This window comes from Branchiostoma lanceolatum, chromosome 3 (assembly GCF_035083965.1).
Source record: "Branchiostoma lanceolatum isolate klBraLanc5 chromosome 3, klBraLanc5.hap2, whole genome shotgun sequence".
Classification (NCBI taxonomy): domain Eukaryota; kingdom Metazoa; phylum Chordata; class Leptocardii; order Amphioxiformes; family Branchiostomatidae; genus Branchiostoma; species Branchiostoma lanceolatum.
Window position 1 is genome coordinate 13,351,601 of NC_089724.1, and position 23,862 is coordinate 13,375,462.

At 43.8% G+C, this 23,862-nt stretch overlaps 1 protein-coding gene across 4 annotated transcripts in view; it reads right to left on the reverse strand.

Annotated features, from left to right (window-relative positions):
• Window positions 1–5,264: 5,264 nt before the first annotated feature.
• The window catches only part of LOC136430403 (lysyl oxidase homolog 4-like), a 30,466-nt gene continuing 11,868 nt past the window's right edge, over window positions 5,265–23,862 (reverse strand). For 2 of the 4 annotated variants that reach the window (XM_066420971.1, XM_066420970.1), the window contains exons 3-15: window positions 23,655–23,824; window positions 14,040–14,236; window positions 10,531–10,753; window positions 9,889–10,072; window positions 9,501–9,655; window positions 9,150–9,305; window positions 8,593–8,746; window positions 8,050–8,174; window positions 7,728–7,849; window positions 7,371–7,487; window positions 6,776–6,908; window positions 6,490–6,601; window positions 5,265–6,164 (exon numbers count right to left, since the gene is read on the reverse strand). In XM_066420971.1, the coding sequence (XP_066277068.1) occupies window positions 6,133–6,164; window positions 6,490–6,601; window positions 6,776–6,908; window positions 7,371–7,487; window positions 7,728–7,849; window positions 8,050–8,174; window positions 8,593–8,746; window positions 9,150–9,305; window positions 9,501–9,655; window positions 9,889–10,072; window positions 10,531–10,753; window positions 14,040–14,236; window positions 23,655–23,824 (1,880 nt within the window). In that variant the 3' untranslated portion in view covers window positions 5,265–6,132. Of the gene's footprint in view, window positions 6,165–6,489; window positions 6,602–6,775; window positions 6,909–7,370; window positions 7,488–7,727; window positions 7,850–8,049; window positions 8,175–8,592; window positions 8,747–9,149; window positions 9,306–9,500; window positions 9,656–9,888; window positions 10,073–10,530; window positions 10,754–14,039; window positions 14,237–17,795; window positions 17,951–23,654; window positions 23,825–23,862 lie in introns of those variants that run through there. The other 2 variants (XM_066420972.1, XM_066420973.1) reach the window with 2 other exon arrangements.

Consider the following 23,862-nt stretch of genomic DNA (forward strand, 5'->3'; position numbering starts at 1 on the left):
CCATTACCTTGAACAGAGTTATCTATAGACTCCATCTTATTACATTACCATTTTTTACATTATGGCCTGTATTAAGATAAGGTAATAAGAAAGCGGTAACTAAAAGAAAACAACCGGAGGGAGTCTGCAACGGAGTCCTTGTATAACTCAAGGGTCAAGGTAGGCCATGTGTCCATCAGGTGTGACCCCGGTCAGCAAAGGGTGACCGAACTGTGACATCTGTAATCTAACTTATATAAGACTTGAGTTTGAAAAAAACAGTCCGGGTATCGGACCTACCAAACAGATTCAGTCCATGCCCATCTGTGACCAATCACAATAGAAGGTGTCACTCCATCAGGTGTCGTGAGATGAATGATAAAGTATGTGCCATCCTCTCCGTATACATCTGAATATTCGATCATTGTCTTTAAGCCCCCGTCATAAATCAACAATTTAGCTCGGCCGACTTGTCGGCGAGCTCCAAATGGCGATTTTCGGGCGAAGTACGACCGACGTCCTGTCGATTCTACGGGCTTCGGGCGAATTTTCGGAGCTCGGCCGACGTTCGCGTGTCACTGGAAGCTGCGCTTAAATTCAGCGAGGCCTCGGCGACGATTTTTGAACTCGCACAGCTCGTCAACAGTTTGCCTGTAGCTCGCCCGAGCAACGCCCAGCGCTCGGCCAATATTCGGGCGGGCATCCGAGGATTTTAGACCCGATTTTTGGTTGGTCGGAGGTGGCCCGAACTCTTCGGCCTCGCGCGAGCCTCGCACGGGCCTTGAACAATAATCGGACGACCGTCGTCAGTGTTCCGGCCGACTCATGAAAAGTAAGGCGTGCTTCGGGTGAGCGTTGTGCAGGTGTTGATGGGAGCTTGGACGGGCCTCGGCCGAACTCCTTCTTGTTTATAGATAAAAGGAAACGACAGTTTGGTTTATAACATAAGATCATAAATGATACTGTAATATCAACTAATACTAATATCAACTTGCCGAAGAATGCTGCCAAACTTTTCTAATGAAAGACAATTCAATGCAAAGTTACATTTTCATTAAAAAAAATATCTTATAAATTAAATGTTGACATCGAAGACAATGCTTCTTGTTTCTATTTTGGTATTGCTTTGGATGTTTCAATTTGTATATTACTGGGGCTTGACTTTTGAGGTTTGACTTCACTTCCTGAGTTTTTTCTCCACAAAATGACAAGTTGAAAGTCCACCGCGAGTCATTATAGATCTATGTTTGTCTGTCGAGGCACGCCCAGGCGTCTGCAGGGCGTCGATAGGCTTATCAACGGTCGGTCGAAGCTCGGACGGCGTTCGCCCGAGCTTCGGTCGATTTCTATTTGGTGAAAATTTTTGGATCTGGGTTAAACGACTGATCTGTTGACTTTGTGGCTCCTGCACTTGTATTTTGATTGGTCTATAACAAAATTCCTCTTTATGTGATTATTTTCAGTGTGCCCGCCTACTTCACTTGTGCCCTACAGATTTGCCACAACTAAGAAAGTAAAGTTGGTCCAAATTTGAGACTGTTACCAGGCCATTTGATTCTGACTTCGTCCGTGTCCAAGAGATGGTACCGTCTTATGTGGGATTTATGATTATTAGCGTTCGACGGACGTCGCCCGAGCTCTGTTCAATTTGTGACGGGGCAGGTTTTCAGTAAAAAATACGGTCGACGCTCGGGCGAATTTGAAATTCGGCGAGCTTCCGGCGATCTACAAAATCGGCCGATGCTCGCATGAATTGTGACGCCGGCTTTAGCACCACACATGATGCAACAATTCTCCATTTTCTTTAGCACGATTTCTTTTTGATGCTACATCATGTGTGGTGGTGAATAAAATGGAAAATTGTTATAGAGACCCAAAGTTGTAGCCTTCAAATCAAGCTTCCAGTTGCGTTTTCATCGCTTTTGTCTGATTACTTACTTGATTGCTGTCGTCCACTGAAGGCTGTTTTAATTTTACCAACAAGATTGGGCCGTGTTGTCGAGTCTGGCTGAGCATCAAGCGACCTAACTAGCCTGTCTGTGAAATCTAGTATTGTGGAATGTACCGCCATTGTTATTCCAACTTAGAAACTACTCCTGCGGAAATAAACAGTTGTGCATCTGCCCTCCTTAACGATGATGGGATTCCACATCACAGTCAATGGACGATATGCGAGACACAAATGATTTCAAGATGTCTATTAGTACGTACTGCAAGGATTGCTAACTTCCTATCTCTTGGTCACACTCATACTCTTTAGCTATTTTGAAATAAACTTTTGGATAATCTATGGTCATTAGGTGGTAAGGTTGCGTCTTTAACAATTTTGTATAACGCGAAGAACACCATGTTTGACACAACGCAAGAGCCATGACTAGGTGTGTACTGTTGATTAAAACCCAATGGACTGGATTCCAGAACTAGAAACAAAGCTGTCCTCACTTGTCCTGGCTGTTCGGAGCCGCGGGCCAAGCTAAATAAGACATAAGTTTGGAGCAACACAAAAACATGCCATGTCCGCGTTGAGTACAACTTTGTCTATGCTCCAATTGCAACTCCCTCTAAATCCTAAGACTAAGTAATTTGTTTAATAAATGTGTTGATAAGAAAGACAACTTAAATCTATCAATTTATTTTGGTGCCCTTTTTATTACAAAGTTCACAACTGTGAGCTATTCATGCGAAAAACAGGATAAGAATATATTCATTTGTATCAATATTATTTCTCACCAGCCATCATAGTGGCCGGTTCATTATGAAAGATAATTGTTCAAATATACAAATGAAAGCATTTAAGTTCTTACACTGTCTTTGCTACCACTACGTGCGGCGTATACAAGGACACAAGGTTGCATTTCCTCTACTTTACGTTACTCTACATCCTTCCTTTAATGGTAGTACATGAGATTCATTTACAACACAGGAACGCATATGCTGTTGGAGTACAGGAGGTAACACATGAAAAACAAGAGTTCTACGACCTCATACCTTCGCGAAATGATTTTGACCTTTATGACTGACGTATTAGGAGTGTTTTTCATCAATCAAAAATCATACCAGTTGATCCTCCTCACCCAAATAACATAAGTTGTCCAAACCTCCTTGTTATGATTATGAGCTTAACAAAGAAGGTTATGCTAACATTTTTCATCAATAATGCAAATAAGCTCCTTATTAGCATAATTTGATTCAATGGTGTTCACATTCACACAACTTCTAAATGCAACAAGTATGAAATTGCCGTTATTTACTAGTATGGAATGATAGTAGTTTCTCATGAATTATGCAAATTAGGCCTACATTTGCATAATTTCTATCTATTGACATTCCTCTCTTCCTCAGTTACAAATGTCACATATTTGAATAGTCATATCATGGAACACAGCAGGTTTTTAAAATTGCCTCATTAATTATAATCTGATTTGCATAATTATCATCCAATCATACAAAGCATCACATAAGCTATCTACATACCAAAAATCATGACCATCCATCAAGCCCATCTCGAGTTATATTATTTTCTCCTTGATTATGTAAATGAGGTTCTCATTTGCATAGCTGATATCTATTAATATTTCTCTCTTCCTCAGTTACATATGTCACATGTTTGCGAGTCCTATCATGGAAATTGATGAATGTATAAACTTTCCTCATTAATTATGCAAATTAGTTACTGATTTGCATAATAAGTATCCAATCATGTACATCATCGCTCAAGCTATGTACATGCAAAAAATCATGACCTTCCATCAAGCCCTTCTTGAGTTATTCCCTTTCAAAGTCTGAAGCAAAACCTACCCCTGCAGTTCCAAAAAAGTTGCTAGGGGGCCCAAGCCTATACCACTTACTCTCTGCCCAACGAGCTATCTACCACTTAAAAATCAGTTCCATAGCATGTCCACAACACGAGATATCATAACATGAAGTTCCGCTGCAGTACCGTAACAAGCCGATAGGGGGCCCAAAATCTAATCATTTTCAGGTTTCATCGAGACCTACCAACATACCAAATACCAAGACAATCCTTCCAAGAATTCTCGACTTATCGTGTTCACTAACAGACACACAGACATGCTCGGTATTCCCATGCTGTGGCACTGCATTAATGACTGTTCTTACTCATATAAGGCCGTGTATATCCAACTTTGGTCAAAATTTGTATGTTTCAGTCTTTTAATTGGTGTAAGGAGATATCTTTGTGGTTTGGTTTCACATGCTCCGAGTGGACTCTTCCAGGCTGGGAGTAGGTCAAAGTTGACGATTGTTTTCGTCTGTCAGCTGTTACGAGAGAACGAGCTGGTCAACTGTCTATTTTCTTTGCATGATTCTAAAGTAGACAGATGTGGCTTTCTGGTGCATAAGAATTTTTGGGGCTTGCAATTAAGGTGAATCCTTTTCTGAGCCCTTGTTTTAGTGCTTTAAAGCATTACTGCATGGGCAAGCCTATCTCTTGTATCTGCCCTACAGCTGGCTGATAGCCAATTTGTCCCTGGCAGCTGCAGTACATGTAACTGACTGCCTCATGACCCCTCATGACCCCTCATGACCAACTTTGCCCCCAATCTACCCGTATCAATATCCCCGTCGCAACCAGAACGCATAGTAAAGCATACAATTGAACACATTTTTACACTTTTCTCGTTAATTATGCAAAACACTTCGCCCAAAATCTAATCATCTTGAGATTTGCCACATACACACCGACACACCAACTACGACAACAAACCATCCAGGCGTTCTCGACTTATTCTGTTCACTAACAGACACACAGACAAGCACCGTCGCATAACCTTCTCGACGAAACCATTCGTCGCGAAGGTAACAAAGTATGACATTTGACAAGCCCTCTTGGTCGAGACTAGCAGTCATGTCTGTTAAGTATGAGACACGCAATAAGATATAAACTAAACTAAATAAAACGCAATAGTATCACTTGCTAAAGTTCACATGTAACCTTCATTAACATTTATCCGCCAGGTTGCACATATACACCACTTTGAAAAGTGTGATTGAGAGATCTCTAGTCCAGCACCCCCAGGTATGCACAGCTTGGATATGCAGGAGTACATTATACTGGAGACGTTACATTAATTGTAGATTGCAGATCGCCTTAGACACATCAAGTGGCGGATATCTGTGACCTGGCGGAATTATGTCAGTAGACGTTCCACGTGAATAGGACCACAAGTGCGAAATGTTCCCTACTGTTAACCTCTGTGTTCGAACAAACACAACTACATCCGGACAGAGATATGAGGTAGGATCCAGTGAGTGGACAATACATGTTGGGGAAGAGAGGACTTTAATAGAGTGACTTTATCTAACGCATGTTACAATTGTGTTGAAAGCGTAGACCCTTTTCTACCAACGTCGTTAATATCGCTGCCGGCTACGTCCAATTTCTGTACATCTCAGTCAGTAACAATGTAATAAATATGATTCAGTCGAATATATAATACCTAAATCACGTGAAGGTCACTTAGCACCATTGTCTTCGTAGATTGTGGTCCTTCGGAAAATTGAAAAAGAATACGTATCTATGAATTTGATTTACTTGCCATGTCCCATGTTTCCGACTACAATAGGAACAAGTAACTTCATTTCCCTGACACCGTACGCGTGCGAGTACCAGAAATGTGCAGATGGCCTAGCTAATTCTGAACTAGCTTTACATGGTAGTGAGACCTGGAGTTTGAATTCCGATGAGGAGGGTATAAAGATAAGCTGAGATATTTCTGAATCGGTTTTTTTGAAGGGAAGCTAGTAGAAAGAAAAGACGCATGGTCTATGGCATCAGGATATATATATATCAAACACGTACACGGCAGTGTCAGGACAATATGTCAGGATATTTGCCATACATGAAGCCTCAACAGAGACATCTACATTTATCTACATAAATGTAGATATACATCTACGTAGATATCTATCTATCTACATTTACAATGCACGGAATTATGCAAGCTCGAGCTCTTCTAAGATCTGTGTCTGCACCCTGCAAAGCCATAGAGCAGAAATAGGGAAGTGCATAGGGAAGTGTTCATCAGGCGAATGAAGCTTCCATCATGGAGGGTCCACCGTACAGTAATGGTGAGTAGCAGCAGAGCATGCCTCATCATGGTCACGTGACTAACATCCGGGGAACTCCCATCATCAGTATATACTGTTCAATAATTCATCTTCACCTGCAAAGACAGAAACAGCATTGTAGCACGAGAGTCACATGACATCAACTTCAACATGAACATATCAACATCGACATATCAATATCAGTATGACGTAAGTTGATGTACTACATGTATGGGACCACAGGAAAAATAGTTAACTGACATGTCAAGCTAATTCAAGATCCAAATAAAGTCAAAGTTAAACTTTATAAAACCCCTTTAAAGATAAGCAGGTAACTAGAAGTGATGTTACGTCGATGAGGTAACTAAAAGCGATGTCATTGTAAAGATGCATCTCTTTTACACCGTCCATGTGTAGAACTAGAAGAAATGAACGTCTTACCTAGATGACATTCGTTGGCGACGACTTGATACCCATTGTAGTTAATTTTACATGAGATTCTATTGTTTTCAAAGTCCATCTCTGCCACTGACCGCAACGGGTTTATAATGACCTGGAGGAAACAATTAGAAAGAGTTAGTTTTATGTTCTGAACTCATCCACGTTTAGTTGGATAGTGGAGTCGATCCACCAATGTTGAATGATTGTTCCCACTCTCAGTTCTTTTCAAATAATCTGCTACCGAAGGCATTTTTTCTTGACATGCTACCAACGGTCTATGACTTACCTCCAGGGTATAGGTCCCTGATGGAACACCCGTGATGTCAATCCACTGACAATCCAGGCTGTGCTTGTAGGTGTCATCACACCCCATGGAGATTCCCTGTTCACCCACATTGCAGTCGTACTTGGGCTCATACCTTGGAGGTAAAAAGAGACGTAAGAAGGCAGAACAAACAATAGGTAACAAAACATTGTGAGCAGGGCTGTATTCTGACAATCCTACCGATTGAAAACACAAACGGACCATGTTGATTTGAGAATGCAATTTGAACAAAATGGTGCTGGGGTGATGATTGAAAATTCAGAAACTATGGATTATCACGAAGCTTAGATACAGTTCAAAACCAAATGAGGTGATTTTCACAAATCTAAGCTTTGAATTGATATGTTTTGTTTCCCAGTGATGTATGTCTTTGCGAGTGTATGCATGTTTTGAATTGGGGATATGATTAACGTTGGCACATATACCAGTCTTATTCTGTTTTTGGCCAGTTCGGCGGTCGCCAAACGTTTACGCCAACGATTAACTGCTGCCAGAAGGTGAAAAAACAGTGTACCTGAACAACAAACAGTACCACCAGGGGGTTTCTCGTACGTACCCATCATAGCAGTGAGAATCTTCCAAACAGAAGCTGGCCTTGTGCCCCTCGGCCACCTTGGTCCCGTTCTCGGACAGAAGGTCGTACTGCGTGAAGATCTCCATGCTGTGGTAGTGGCTGTGGGCATAGAAGTTAATCATTTATCTCCATCTCGTCTGGATCATCAGGACAGCCCATCAGCAATCTTCAGGTTTAGTGCTGTCATGCAGATCAACGAAATGTACAAGGTGACATCATTGGCAAAAATATATATTGCAGATGTTATAAAACTTTTCGAAGCTCAGATCAGGGCTAAGGAATTTTTGTGGCATTTTTCTTCTTAGCAAGAGTGCTAAATGTTTACAGTTTGCGACTCACGCGTGGCACTGGTGCCAGATCCACTGCGAGCTGTCGATGTTGGGGCGGAAGTCGGCCTTACCGAAGTTGGCCACGGCCTGGGTAAACCTGAGGAGACGGCGGGACCCGTACGGCCACTCCATCTGAGGAGGAAGAAATATATGGTATCTTGAGAAGTTTGTCTGTGTGATTGTGTTCTGTGCGGACTGAACGAGGTTTTCGTCAACGGGATAGTCTAAATAGGAATCTGTAATATTTGTTTTAACTCCCTAGAAAGGAATAAGAAAAGGTTGCAAAAATACTGAAAATGGTTTTGCTGAAAATGCAAATTAGTAAAAGTTACCTGGTATGCAGAGCTGGCCAGGCAGTTCTCCTCGGCGGCACAGTACAGCAGGTACAGCGGTCGGTCCTCCAGGTAGATGGACGTCCGGACCTGAGACGCGTCTGGTACCAGGTCGGGTAATCTCGCTGCAGAAGAGGAAGGAATACATCACACATAACAAGTTAGCCTTCAACCGACCATAGACTGATTAGCCTAACAGAATGTTATCTATGTACCAGTGAATGCCATACTTTGTACCTTGTACAATTGTTGTGCAATAAAGTTATTATTATTATAAACTGGGCAAACAGCGTCTTTGAAACAGAAACACCAACGTTGTTCAAAAAGAGATTCTCGAAACAAATTTTCTTGATGCTGATTATAGTACTATATGTGGGTTCAGATAGAAGACTTCACGCGAGTTTTCCTTGCAACTTTACGTTTTTCGTTGAAACGTTACTGCAGAAACTTCGCTAACATTGCAGCGGTGCTAAATATCCTAAGGAAGCCCATCCTCATGGTCTCTTCCTAAATGAAAAAAACGCTCCTATTTTCCAATCTCACCCTGGGTACAGATGATGCCTGCCACCTGGTGACTTCTGCACTCCTTGTTGGTCCAGGACTTGTAACGACAAAAGTGAAGTGCCTCTTCTGTCCCGTCACACTCAAGATCCGCCATGACAAAGTCCAGCTTGTCCCCCTCAAAGTACCAAACCTCCTGTGGTAACGAAAGAATGAACGGTCTTGTAGACATAACAATACCTCTTCAGGTTGAGCAAATGTTGCAAAAACCGTCTCTACATCAGTAGTACTTCTGGTCCAACCTGTTGGGTAATGCCTAGAATCACTCGTCATCTCTTTCCGTTTGCAAACAATTGCTTGTACCTCATGACATGTCTGCGACACTTTCGTCGCCTGCTACACATGGCGAACTACACTGTGGACGAGACGATTCCCCACAAGTAACCCAAAGGAGGCGAAGTGAGGAAACATGTTATTATCTTCCTGTCTAATGAAATGGAAAAGAAAACAAAATCTTGCAAGAGATCTAGAATGGACGCTTTTTTGTCGGTCCAATGTTCCGCTGAAGGGAAGAAGCAGAGGATAAGAGGAAGATGTACCTTCAGGGCGTGTAGAGCGTATCCCATCCCGAGCTGCCTGCAGGCCACCCCGGCCTCCTTGTACGTCCAGCTGTTGCTGCAGACCATTCCCCACTTGCGGCCTCTCTGTATCTCCACTCGGCCCTCTCGCGGGTTCCGCCCACCTGACAGACGGATCTACGGTGGAGAACATACCCGCTGTCACTAGTATTTTGCAGCAGCATGACACAGCAAAGTAAAGATTGGTTCGTACGTTAATACGTCAGAGAGCATCACAGTAATCCACATAGGATAACAGTTCTTAGAAGATATTGCTCTATCGTTACTTTTCAGACTTTAATTAATATGGCAAAAAACAATGTGGAAATATACCTTTTCTTTGACCTTCAGATCCGGAACATTACATTGCACTGATGCATCGTTGTCATGTGTGCAGCTCGTGGCAGAAAAGTTGGAGTGTGCGCAGTCCACTATCGAAAGCTCGTTCCCAGTGCACACTACGTGGTCCAACCAGACTGGTCCATGACCTGGGAACGACATCCGGGTAACATTGATGAGTACATGTAACATGCAACTGGAGTCTTCAGCCATCACTGCCAAGCGTTTTGTAAATTTTGATGCCAATGAAAGGACATGGCAATTGTACGTTTAATCCAACATGATACATGAAAAGAAATAACTTCCTATCAGCCTATCAATCTCCACAATGGTTCATGTATCCATCCACACCCACAGCAAACACACCTGAATTGTTGCTCACCTTGTCCAAACTGAGCCCCTTTGGGCGCGGACCGTGCGGACCCGTAGCCGAGCTCCCTGCACACTACGCTAGCCTGCTTCACGTCCCACGACTGGCCGCACACCGTCCCCCACTGCCGGTTGTAGTAGATCTCCACCCGTCCCTCGCCCGTGTTGGCGCCGCCTTTTAACCGCACGAACTGGGGCTACGGAAAACGGAAGTGAAAGAAAAGTTTAGAGAATCTAGCATGTAACTGTAAGCGATAGACCAGACCAGCGTTATTCCTGAGCAGCTAACGGCCATATTCATGACTTTCGCGGCCGGTTCCTCTGGGTCAGTCACTTTGTCTCAAGTCTTCAGCTCCTAACTGCCTTTAAAATCAGAAACATGCCACTGGACGATGCCGTTGTCTATCTGAGATTGTACGTCAAAACATCTAACATCTACTAACGTATAACGTAAGTCCACCAGAGTACATAATTCCGCCACCCTGAAAAGATACGTCCAAACAGATCTCCAACCCAACTTCAACGTCCCCCAGCACTCCTGCATATTTAAACTGGGCATACTTGGGGGGGGGGGGGGTACTAAAGATCTCTCAAACACACTGTTTTTCAAAGTGGCGGATTATGTAACCCGGCTGTTTAATGTAATGGAGGTCACCTGTGTGGTGATAGCAGATAACTTCCTATGTGTTGTAGGGGAGACTCCTGAGTAACGCGGCCCCAGGTCGCACTTGACCACGGCGGTCATGTTGGACAGGCAGGGCAGGGACACGGTTCCCTGGATGAGTCTCTCCAGTCGGCACTCCGTCAGGGTCGACTCCGCCCCCGTACAGTCCACTCGTGTCAGCCACGCGTCCTTATGTAGCAGGGGTCTCTCATACCTGCAGCAACGTTAACATTCGGCCAGGTCAGTGGACGGTAACAAGTAAGAAGGAGAGAAAATGTACGGCAAGGAATGATTCAAATCTAAACCGTCACCACTAAATTTCCAAAATTATACGTTAGCCTCCATAACATCGAATCACAAGACATGTAGGGTGTATATCTGCAGTTATAAAGCATGGACACACATGTAGTTATGAAGAGAATATTATACTGTTGTACTCCCATTCTATATTGGCAGCACAACAAAGAGGCCTAGCTATATAGGGGTCGACCTCTTACAAACTTTGCAGGTAGTAACTTCAGGTTTGAGGACACCGATATTTATAAAGATGTTTGACAACGTACACTACCGTATACTTTATGGCGGTGTATTTACATTTCAATCACATATCAGAAACACCAGTAGAGTATAACTTTATATTACTACACAGTGCACCAAAGCATAAAGATGTTACTTTGCTTTAATTTGCAGTCCTTGTTCAAGAAAGTCGCCTTATGTCGTGGAGGGAACGACAACAAAAGTTAAAGTTACGAGGAAGACAGAAATAGCATGTTGTAAACAGACGGCGTGACTATAAATAGGACAGGGCCACCAAATCTGAGATGTTGTGCCGTCACCACACCTGGCCTCGTGCGCGGATAGGGTTTTCTGACGCACGAGCGCAGTGTTCTTTGGCAATATATATGTTGGTATTAACAAGGCGGGGGGCAGGACAGTTGGATGAAAAAAGATGAACTATTATTAGAGGGCCATGTACCAGCCAGGCTAAACCTTTTCACCGCTGTTGTCAAAAATAGCAGCGGCTGAAATGGATCCCTCCAGTGACGTCAATGTTGATTGTTGACGATCCGCGCCGGATGTTTTGCCTGACCTGTGACCTCGATATGACGTAAATCGATGATAGACGATGCTTTTGCCACCACGTGGGCTTTACGCTTTGGTAATTGTTGTCTTAAGGGTAAAACAGCATTACAGCTTACATCATACGATTTAGCTATGTTTTCCCTAAGAAATACTAAAAAATATAACGTTTGGTCAACTTAAGAAATGTCTGTTGAAAAAAAGTATTTTTCTATTTTCTGGTTTCTGTGGAATTTAGCTGTTTTTTTTCTGGTATTTCTGAATTAACGTGCTAGATAGCTCTAGCTTTCTGTTTTGCAAAAGTAACTATTGGATGTTATCAAAGACTCGTAATCTGCTAGTTTAGATTACTTCAAATATCGTCGTCTTCAAGAGAATTGTGCTAAAGACAACTTCAGGACGGGCATGATCATCTGAGCCAGCCAAGGTGTTGAAGCTTCAAAACTCCTTACTTCAAGAATGACCTTTTCAAAGTACTTACGTATTCCCATCGACATTAAAAGCAATCTGACGGAACTGCAGAATTTCCCCGCCTCAGTACCCATGCTCATATTCCAGTTTTATTTACATCTGCACATACCGGACAATGTACGCAATCTAACGCGCCAAAGTAAACAGTAATCACAAGTGCTTGAAATGAAAGCTGCCGATATCGGATATTGAAACTATCTCGAAGCGAGCTCTGGGATATCCCGCAATACCTGTAAAAGCTCACTTCGACCCATGTGCAGGTTACTTGGGGACTGGACGCCGCTGGTTCGGGCCCACGTCCAAAGAGGAGCGCAGAAAGTTGGAAACACTTCCGCAAGAGGTCCAATTTATCAAAGCAAGGTACGTGGATCAATTGCTTTTGTAAGAAGAAGGCGGTGCTCATCTGTGTTTGATTACTAAATCGTGCAACTGTCACATCGCTCACCTGGCGTCAAGGACGCCTCAAAACTGGCTTCTGAATAAAAGGAGCCAGTCCGTGACGGTAGCGTGTCCAACTTTGGCTGACTAGCTAGATAAAGTTTCCATGAAGATTTATGATGTGGTGCTAGCCGCGTGACGCGCGTGCCAGGGGAAAACAAGCCTGATGTTGTCTACAGTTTGGTGCCAAGCCAGGTGACCCTCCGTGGGCCACTCCTGCGTGCACCGAACCCGGGTGCCCAGGCAAGCCGCGTGGGCCAAACACGCAGGTTTAAACGTATGTCTGTAATTGTTTTCTGGTGCGTGTTGGGGTGCCAAGAGTCATTGCTACGAAAGCGGCTTTTCGAGGTCAAGCGACATCCAATTCATCAAAGTTGCAACGGCACAAAAGTACAGGACGGGTCCGACACAACTGAAAGTTTCAAACCGGCTCATCGTGTCACACTGAACTTCAGTGACATCACAGCAACAATTCATTTGCCAAAAGCCAACACGACAAGAAAAAAAGGCTTCTTTTCCTTTCTGTTTTCTTTATCAGTATCTGCTATAAACATGAAATCTGGCAGGGCTACAGAGAATGGCACGGCAAGAAAATACCTGACAAGCATGTTTACAATTTGCGGTGGCAATTCGCCACTACATCACAGTTGTTTATAAAGTGTTGACAAGGACCAGGCTAAGACCTCTGTATGGACTGACCCTGGTCCGCACAGTTCAACTTGTTGTCACGTACAACACGGGCTCGCCTTCTTCTGTGTTTTTATCTCCGTTTAGAAACTTAAACAGTTACGTTCTTGTAGCCATTGGTCGGTTTGTTGGTTTGTAGGTTATCAGTAGCCTGAGTGTCTTCCTAGCTAACATTGATGATGATGACATTCAGGCTAGGTTATCAGGTCAGCTAAATGTAATAAGAATAGATATCTTTGACCGTTTGACCGTTGGGGCTGATGATGGGAAGGTAGGACAGGTTAGTCTACGTAATCATCGGTGGATGGTCACTAGGCTAAAGGGATGGAAGGAAACGTCAGACATATTAAGATGGCCAACCATACAAAGCTATAATCCATATTTTGACAAAAAAAGATCGGCAAGGAACCTGGATACGCGTAGATGGCTTCTATCTAATCTTTCTGGTTTCATGTGGTTTTCACTGTCTTGTTGTTCAGACAATCAGTCCAACACGTGGTTTCCATTCCTAGCTGGTACATGTATCTGACTCAAAGATTAAGAAGAATAGCACTGTTGACTACGTATCCCATTATACTTAAACGTTTAGTAGGACTTGCGTTTGATAATTCTTCATGGGTATCTTACAAAGAGTATCTGTTTATTGGTTTGGCTGTTCAGCACCCACAGCCAGGGCTTCCCAAGTATTCTGTTGCTATTACAAACGTGAAAAGACAAGACATTACAATGGAATATTTACTTGGACAGCATAATGAGCTATATAACAACATTTTGATATACAAATGAGCATGCAATAATTTGTCAAACAAGCAGAACTTGGGCACCTGTACTTCCGAAGGTCGACGGTGAGGGCGTCCCTGAACCCCAGTTGACCGCAAACAACCTTTGCATCGTTATAGTCCCATCCATCTGCGCAAATCGGCCACCACTTTTCCTGGTAATTGATCTCCACGTATCCTTCCGCCTGAGGTATTCTTTTGGTGAGGCCACGTAGTCTGATGTCACCCACTTTCAGGGTCACCTGCAATAAACGACACAAATCTACAAATTTAGTGGCATGTCTTTAAATTGGTGTGAGAACATTACGCTACGGTAGGACAGATGGAGGTGTCGCTCATTTTGTTTCTAATAAGGTTTGCTCTGTCACCGTCAACGCTTTGAAACTACAATGTTTCGACAATGTGTACATGTACGTTGGTACGATACATTAAAAAAACAACCCATTTCATTTCCTTCACAGCTTACTTATATGATTAGCCATTTAGGCACAGGTTTTCTTGTGATCTCTGAGATTGGAATGTTTTTAAACATCTGGTTGTGACCTTTAGCGTGTTGAGAAGTACAGCAGAGTATTTTTTGCAGCTTTCCCAACATGTGTGGGAGGACGACAGGTCTTAATTCCAATAACGGTAATGGAGAAAACCTTATCCTTTGAGGAGGTTAGATTCTTAAATGACCTAACACCAGCTATAAGTATAAGTTGAAAATGGTAAGGTCGTACATACTGGGCTAATGTTGAGTTCCCGACAAAACCCCAGATGGACACAGTATAGGCATTTTTTGAATATGTAGTATTATTTCAGTTTTGGCAAATTAGGACAGTTGTCCTAATATACCATAACCCATTACCACATGCTTGTGCCTGATACCACTTTGAATTCTTCCCTCCATTTATCCAGAATTACAAGAATACTTTCGATCGCACTCTACTCAACTCAGCCTCCAAAGGTCACGTGATCGACAGTTCCTAAACGAAAGTTGTTTATTGGAACAGCCCGTAGTCCTGACACGGGTCGCGCAGCTCAAACACGCGGGGTTAATACTGTTTACAAGCCGCCCGGTGGTCTAGCCTCGCCTCCGTGTAAAAAATTCCCGACATTCTGACCCGACAATAACGTCGACTTCCCCTTTGCTTGTTGAAAACAGACTTTCCTACGTAAAAACCCCATGGTCATATCCGAGAAACAGCCGGTATTTCCTGTTACAAGTTTACACCCAACACTAATCTTGAGCAGGAAACCTGCGCTAAGTCAAACCACTCCAAGTTCAACGTCTGCTCCACAGGAACGACGTAATGAGGGCTAAGTAGTTACAGGTTCGCTGTTGAACTTGTCAAACGAAGGTCACACCAACAATTGACCGCATACGTGTCTGCCATGGTTAGTAATTGATTACCGGTATTATCCGCTTTCATGCGGCGCTAGCTGAGAACAACAAGACAAAGACCCTCTCTCCTCTTCTTTCTTTCACTACAAGGACACCTTTCATATAGTTGCCTATCGACTCGTGACGCCATTATAGAGCATGGACGTGAACTGTACGTTTGTTTAAATACATGTCGCTTACTGTAGACTCAACGGATGTTTCAAATAGAAGGTGCGTCAGGCAGGAAAGCATTTGGCAAAACAATATACCCCCCCCCCCCCCGAGTGTAGGAAACTCATCATACATGATGCTCCTCTTTGACCTTGGGGCAGTAACTCTGGGAAAGGTTACGGTCTGAAACTGATTACCCGGTTTTATATCTCCTGGTGTATCCCCAAGTGACGTGCAGCGGTCAAGGTCAAATATTGCCAATGTAAACATCAAAAGTAAACATCAGGTCATAACGTTACATATCCTACCCCAAGGTTACCAATAACATTTTGCATGAATCTTGGACAATGTGTAGCAAGCTTCGGGTTCATGTATGTTGGACAAGATGAGATGTCAAAAACGCTGTTTCGAGGATATCTAACTTTACGCAATAGGATCTAATAGTAGGACCTAATAGTAGTAGGGCCTCCTCACTCAGTCTTCACATTATAACGTTACATACCAGAAGCAGGTCGCTAGAACATCTGTGTGGTAAAAATTCCGACCCCTCCCCCACTTCCCATTCGTCTGAATGTGCAACTTTACGTACTTTAATTGGGCAACGTAAGGTTATACAAATACCATTATAAAGTCCTTGGTTATACCATGCATCTTCAATGCATAGGCAGATTTTTCAATAATTGCAAGCACTATATGTAACTCTACGAAAGTCTGAATAATTTCGTCCTGTCGGTGAATGTTTCTAAGAAATCAACGGGTGTTGAAGACTTTGACTTAGGCAGACGTGAGAAAGGAGGAGAAGTTAACGACTGCCATTTGTGTCTCAGCCTGTAGACGATATCTAACCCGTTATTTCCGCCTCTTGTCACCGATCATCGAGAAAACAGGAAGACGCATGTATGCCCTTCGTGGAAGCACTTTGCTAGCAATGTTCTGTGTGAGGCCGTGTCTCCGCAATTAGTCCTTACATACAAAGGAACAGCAGTAATGGACCACTCGCCCTGACCATGTGCCAGGTGTGTGCGGGCCGATGATTAGGGAGAATGAAGCCTGTGTTTCTCCAAAAGAGCTGCTGAAAAGCGAACATGTTCTGCTAAAACGGCCTCCCAAAACATTAGAGGAAAGGGCAGCCCGGAGAGAATAGCAAGCATTCCAAGCAGTTTGACCTTTCTAAAATGGGACATCTTGGGAGGGGCATGTCTACTACTGAATTTATTGGTACACTTACACAGTAGGGCTCTTATTTGTTATACTAGAGGGTTTAAATGTCTAAACATACCGAAGTTTGAGACAGTACACATAGAGTTTAGATACAAACTTGTGTAAGACACGACACAGCTGCTATGCATTGGGGACAAACCGTTTCTTATAGTTATACCTAGGTATGTCCCTTTCGTTAGATAATACAAATATAGTCCTTGCTGCTGATCCAACAAATGATCACCTTTATATGTTACGTAGCCCACCCAATCACAACCATAAGTAAGAGCTTGAAGGCGTTGAAAAAAACAAGCTTCAATTGATCACGATTTCAATTCTTTCTTTTCAAAACACGGACCAATAGCTTGGAAATCAGCTGCCACATCCGATCCTTCCCTTACACGCAGCGGTGTACCCCTTACTGAATCCTGAACTACGTCAGATGAATTACTGGCGTTACGTAAGAGAACATCCACGTGAGTGTAAGCCACGGGGTTCAAGGCCCCGTCTCCTTTTTAGGTGTTTCTCGAGACAAGGAACTTTAAGCCAGGATAAAGTCAGGCAAACGACACAGTAAGATTCTTTACAAAGTAGTGGTGAGGTACACCAAGCAGCTTCAAATAGTCTTTAGAGCTCCTTGATTGCACGTCCACTCTGTCAGTAACAGTACTAACTCCCTCCTCCTGGCAATCTTCAGATGAATGTGAAACGACAAAAGATGGTCGAAATGTCTAAGACGAGGTAATGGCAGGTAACATAAACAGCTGCCCCGTTTCAACAATTCAAGAGCACCTCTGTTGGAATTACCTGGTGGTCCAGCCATTAGAAACTGCCCTATAACAAAATAGGTACATATTCTGGATCCTGTCCAGACTTCAGGGAACAACTATCTGTGCGCCGGGTTGCTTACAACAAAGACCGACGGGTTCAGTGACACAGGTTTGGCACCAATGAGATGTTTTCATTTTTCCAGACTACGTTTCCTATTTCTGTCATATCAAAGGTCTCTGGCGTATCGACGCAAAATGTGGACTTGTTACACATTGAAAACTTCTGGTACTTACCAGCCAGGCTAGTGTGGAAGGTACTGCAGCAACTAAGAACAGAAACAGAACCCGTAAGTGTCGTTCCATGGCCATTGCTGTCGCCGGCGTGTCTCCCAAGTCTCAGGAATGGCTCGTGTGTTTGCTCCGGCGCTGTGAGTAATGAATTCCAGTATTGCACTATTTGTACAGTTCTGGGGCCGTCCGCGTCACCATGGACACGCCAATCAGAGGCGGGCAAGTTTACTAGGTAGGGGATTCCCGGACTGGGGATGGTACAACCATACTTCCGAGTGGATCGTACAATATCTCAACTACTTACATCAACGAGGCCTAAATGGGCCTTCAGCTGTTGGACAGGGCCAAAACGAAAGATAAAAAGATGTCAGAAAGACTGTTTGTAGCTAAGACGTCTTGCCTGACTAAAGTCTGAAGGAAAATATGACTACTTGGGGAGGCACTTGTGGCTGGTCAGGGCAGAGGGGCAGAGGTCAACTAAACATTGCACCCATCTGTTCTCTTCAAACAGTTCCAAAGACGACAAGTTCTCCCCGATGTGTTATTGTCACATTACGTGAGGCATGGCGATTTAGGTGGAGGAGGGATTTCTCACGCCTTATGGCTGACCGTGATCAACATGGCGGCTGATTGACAGGTGCACAAACGACACGCAGAAACCTGTCACGTCACAAACATGTGTAGAACAGGTGCATCACGGTAAGCTGATAAGACCTGTCTTACACGCATCTATCGGGACCCATGTGTCTTATTATAATCAGGTAGAGATCAGAACATGGACAGGTTCTGCGTGGGCAGGTAGAGGATTATCTTTCCGCAATAATCTTGAGAGGCAGAGGTGCGAGCGAACGGGGTCACATGGATTTGGAAAGTCTTTCCAAACTCCAATGGTATGATTCTTCGAAGGCTTACAAATCAGGTTTTAGTACGGGATTCACTGTTAGATTTCAAATGAAAAAGAGGCTTTACTGGTAGAGATATTTGACTTCACTCTGTCTTCAGACGCTTTTGCTAACTTTCTTCGCAATGTTCCCAGGTCTTTCACATCTTTAGTATTGAGTCCCTGTGACGATATGAAGGAAATAAGCTCGATGTAAAACGACTCATCCCTTCGCCATGGCGCGTAATTTCCCGCCATGACTCAAGCACACCAGTTTGAAGCGACACTCGGGATTTCCTACGCACGCCTAGCTAATTGGTTAGCGTCCAGGGCACAACCTTTGTAAAAGAGGGGACAGAATTTTCTCCGCGAACTTCCTTGTGGCACGTCCTGTCTAGGCGAGGAAAAACAGGGAATCGTCTGCTTTGGATCAATGCCGTCTACATGAAGTTGTCGTCACGACCCTTCACTGCCATTGGCACTGTATCTCTGAAATTTCCGATTTTCTCCCGAAAGGCTGTAGAAATTATCATGAAGGGCCATGAAAAACAATTTACAATTTCTAGCAACTGTGGTGCCAAGACGCACGTACGAAAACCCACGCACCGGAAAACGTGGTAGGGGAATTTTGACGTGTTCGTGGGAAAACAGACCTTAAAATAGAAGGTCACAGGCGTGGTCTAACAGGACTCTGGCCTTTCATAAGACCTGTCAGGTCAGAGTACAGACGCAGTTTGTCTTTGGAGATGCGTTAGACACCGCATGTTTTCTTACAAAGCACAGACACTAGGAATAACCGCTGATACCCTAAAGAACTGTGGGATGGTTCAGGCTAGTTAAAGTCAACCTCAGACATGATGTTCGGCGGTTGAGGATTCGAATTGTGCCATAGGTTAAACCGTTAAGCCATAGCACTTAACCACTTATTTTTGGAATCTAGATCTAAGATATCGGCGTTGAACAACGCCAAGGCCATGGGTAAGGCAATGACTTTTGGCATAGATCTTGTGTTCTTTCGTCAGAGCGCGGTTTCCTCTTCCCACGGGTGGTTTCCTCTGTGCTGAACCTACTGCGGACTCCGCCGCCCACAAATATCCCACCACAAAGCAGGAAATGATGGCAAGCACAAATCTGATTGATGCTGTTGTGGAGAATGAAAGAGTAATCGCTGAGGTCAACGCTAACTTATCATCTCATCTCCTAGTTGTAATTTGCCATGACATACAGCTACTTTTACTTCTAAGGCAAGCATGTAACAGGATATATCGGCCACAGATAATTACCAGCAATCTAATTAAGTTGAGAGTAAAACCACCACCTGACTGTATCTAAGATAGCACCAGGATAAGACTAGTCATGACTCTTGTGTGACTCTCCATCCTTTCGGTGACAGGGTTCATGAGATGTCACAACCTGAGACAGGAAGGATCGATGATGAGCAATCCCGACATCTCACCACAATTTGATTTGATTTTTATGTTTACTTTCTTAGAAAGTACAATGCATGTGAATCGACAGGTACATGTAGATTCCTTGGTCAAATTCATTCCGCCAAACTACCCGGGTATGGGTCGTTAGTCCCCATCTCAGGGAAGGGAGTGAACGGGTTAACGTTGGCAATCCGTCTCTGATTAGATAAATTATGCCGTAACCTGCTCGACTGGGATGGGCTATTGAGTTGTGACCGAAGAACAGGTTTAAACGTCGTTCGACTGGAAAGCAATCTGGATAAAATCAAACCCGAGCCGGACTGCTGACCCAAACGTCTGTTTTGCGATATGTGACGTCATGATCGACAATTTGACTGACGGATCGGAAGACATTTCGTCGAAAGGTCATCAGATAAAATTATTCTTTTTGGCCTCTCGTCTCTTGCCTCCCATTCCTTCTCATCCCAGTCTGGGGGTTCCTTTGACGTCAACAACGGACTTTCCACAAAGATCGCCAGGCCAGGCTAGGGAAACTAAATCAAACACAAGGAAACCGACAGCTTTGCCCGACCAACTTGTTTGAAAATTCTGAAACAAGAACGTAACTGTAATTGCCAACACAAGAAATTGGACGTACCCAAATTTTCGACTATTTATGTACAATACCAGTCTTTGTCAAGGAATGACTTCTACCAACACAGATGAACTTTCATTGCAAGCTTTGTTTGAAGATTGTTATTGGCGGTCTAGAACGTTGATTAGGGGACAACAATTTTATTCAGAAAATACAATCTGCACCCCGTCGATGCGTGTACAGACTGATAGCTCGTACTGTTCCTTGTTGGTACCAACCCAGGGAGCTGATCATGATAGCACCATCGATATGTTTGGAAGATAAAAACAAGAACCACCAAGCCGTCTTATTTTTGCGCACATGTCTGCAGACTCGCCAGGGCTTCCCCTCCGTGGATCTGTATCATGTGTTAACGTGACCAGACCACGGACACGTCTGCGCTGGAGACTCCGCATTCTTCGCCTGATCCCGACATACTGGGACAGGGTGGGGCACGGCAGCCCTCACCACCACCACGGCCCAATCGAACAGGAAGAAGCAATGTCTTTCAAGTGCTTATGAAGAGTTCCCGTCACTACTAAATCTCACATTTTACACCGCTCCATGAAATCAACGATGACAACAAAAAGACAGGTATCTGGTAATGGACATGTTATGTTATGTTACACATGCAAACATCAATCACCGGTACAACACCATTCCTCCTAAGACATTTAATTTTCTCGGTGAGGCAGCGCTGCTAAGCGACGGATGTTTCTTCAACAACGCCAAGACCCAGCTCTAAAATGTATACCATGAACTGCGTGTTACGCCAAAGGTGGGCTAGATCACACGTGTTGGCAGGACCGGTCTTTGTCTCAGTTAGTTACGCCAAACAGAGCACGGTATCTTCATGGGATTTCTTCATAGCAACTTCTCCTTGTCTTTCATCAATAAGACACAAACATGTCAAGACTTTTGTGTCTTCACGACCTATGTATCATTTGATCCTCCTAATGTGTGCACTTTATAGTTCAAAGGAACTCCTGTAGCTGGTTAGCGTAGCGATGGGTATGGGAGCCGCGGAAAACTATGACACACAGATTATCTCAGACCGTCCATGGCCACCTTCTTATAACATTCACCAAGGAATACCGGCCAGGAAAAGAGACAGCACCTCCCTCTGTGCTTAGGCACAGTAAAGGTGCAGCACACCTGGACAGTTGGCCGCCTGTCACCACTTCAAAGCCATTATACCTTTCAGAGAAGTGCTGTTTCTCAAAGCTCGCCATTATCAACTTTCTTACAACCTCCCAAGCGGCTGGGTAACACATTGCATGTTATATATTATATATTATATATTATGTAACATGCAATATGTTACCCAGCCGCTTGGGGGTTCTTCGAAGGTTGTAAGAAAGGATCTAGGGATAAGCGCAATATATATATACAGGGAACGATAGATTGCAATATAGGCTCCCTATCACCTTAGAAGATATCTGGGGTTAGTATCTACAATTTCTGTATGGCCTATGTGCTATTCCTTAGAACGATAATCGTGTGTTGTTATTAGTGTGCATAAGGACCCATGACACTGTTATTTCATGGAGATTTCCAAACGGTACATCAAATTATAGTCATAAAAAGATCTAGTACTGTATCTGAATCAAATACTAGTTCTTTTTATGACTAATACTTGAAGGAAGTAAAGGCGACCATTCGAGGAATATTTACCTACAGTCGAAAAAGTACAGTCTTATCGTTCTAATCGTACTGGTTCTTAGGTACGCCGTTTTGCGAAGATTGGCTGAACTGCAGACAAAACATGTCAAGGGGAAGGTCGACCGTAATAAAGCACAGATGTCACTGCGGCCCAGTCAAAACAGTGTCAGATCAAGAAGGAAAGATAAGTTCTTAACAGCTGATTATCTCACAACCCAGACGATACATTTTGTGATAAAATCCAGGGCGCCTGACCAGTTGATGTGGAGCTCATTTCACACCCGTTAGCCCCAATGTCCTGTAACCTTCACAGTCGGGAACTGATAACGTCAAGAACCACGAATACGTGTCTTGTGTGTGTCGTGTGTCAGAGCAATGCCCAAATCATGACAGAAGCAGGTCGGGTAGGGGAGAAATAGGAAACATGGACGTATGCCAGGCCGAAATATGCAGACTTACGAAAGGGCAGGGTAATTACCAAATTCCCGCGATCACTCGATAGCTCACATAGAACACGATTGACTGCGTTACAGGTTTTTTTTTTCTACCCAAGCAGATGTACGTCGTATACAGGCAAAACGTCAGGAGCACCGGGCATTTCGGAAGCTTTAGAAACGTTACCAGTTTGCCTTTCTACGTCTGCTTGGAGATTAGTTTTTCCTGCCCCGACTCGTTTTCATCCGTATTTCAAGGGTAGGTTACCCATAAAGAGGACTAAAGAGGACCTATTGGTCAGTGTTTCATCTCTAGATCTTTTGGGCAACTTTCTAAAGACAGTCACAAGACAGCATAGTACACCAATAGTTTATCTAGTCCAGCTCTGACAGAAAGAAGAGATGGCACATACATACATACATGTAGATAGTCAGTAGATGTGTTGGAAAGTCGACATAGCTAGGATGCGACTATGGTGGTAAATTTAGTAGTATGTCCTTTAAAGTACTATGTTACTACTAATGTAGTCTTCAAGCAGATGGCGGAAGGAAGGCGTCACGTCCTTCGATCTTTAATCTAGACACATTCTTGGAGACCTGCAGAAGGACTGCGGCAGAATGATGATGACGTCATTCTGTCGCAGTCCTTCAGTAGGTCACCGATAATAACAATGCTACGTCGACGTATTACCATTTCCTGTTCCCCTGTGCTTGAAGAAGACGTTGTTCTGTTGTAAGTGTTGTGTTACTGTTTCTAACGGGTGCGACGATCAGTCGTGTTACGTTGTTATACAACTACAGATTATTACTTAGCTAACATGCGGGAGACTACGGGGGGCTCACCTGACTTACGTAACGGTCTGAGATGTCGATGTCGTCCCGGACCTCTGAGCTGCAGATGACGCCGGAGTCCTCGTCGTGGTTACAGTCGTTCTTGCCCCAGCCCCGATGGGAGCACTCGTCAATCTTGGTCTCGTTCCCTTTACAGACGACGTTGTCCAGCCATACCTGACCTGCAGACGGGTACGGAAATTATATAAATGCTTCGCTT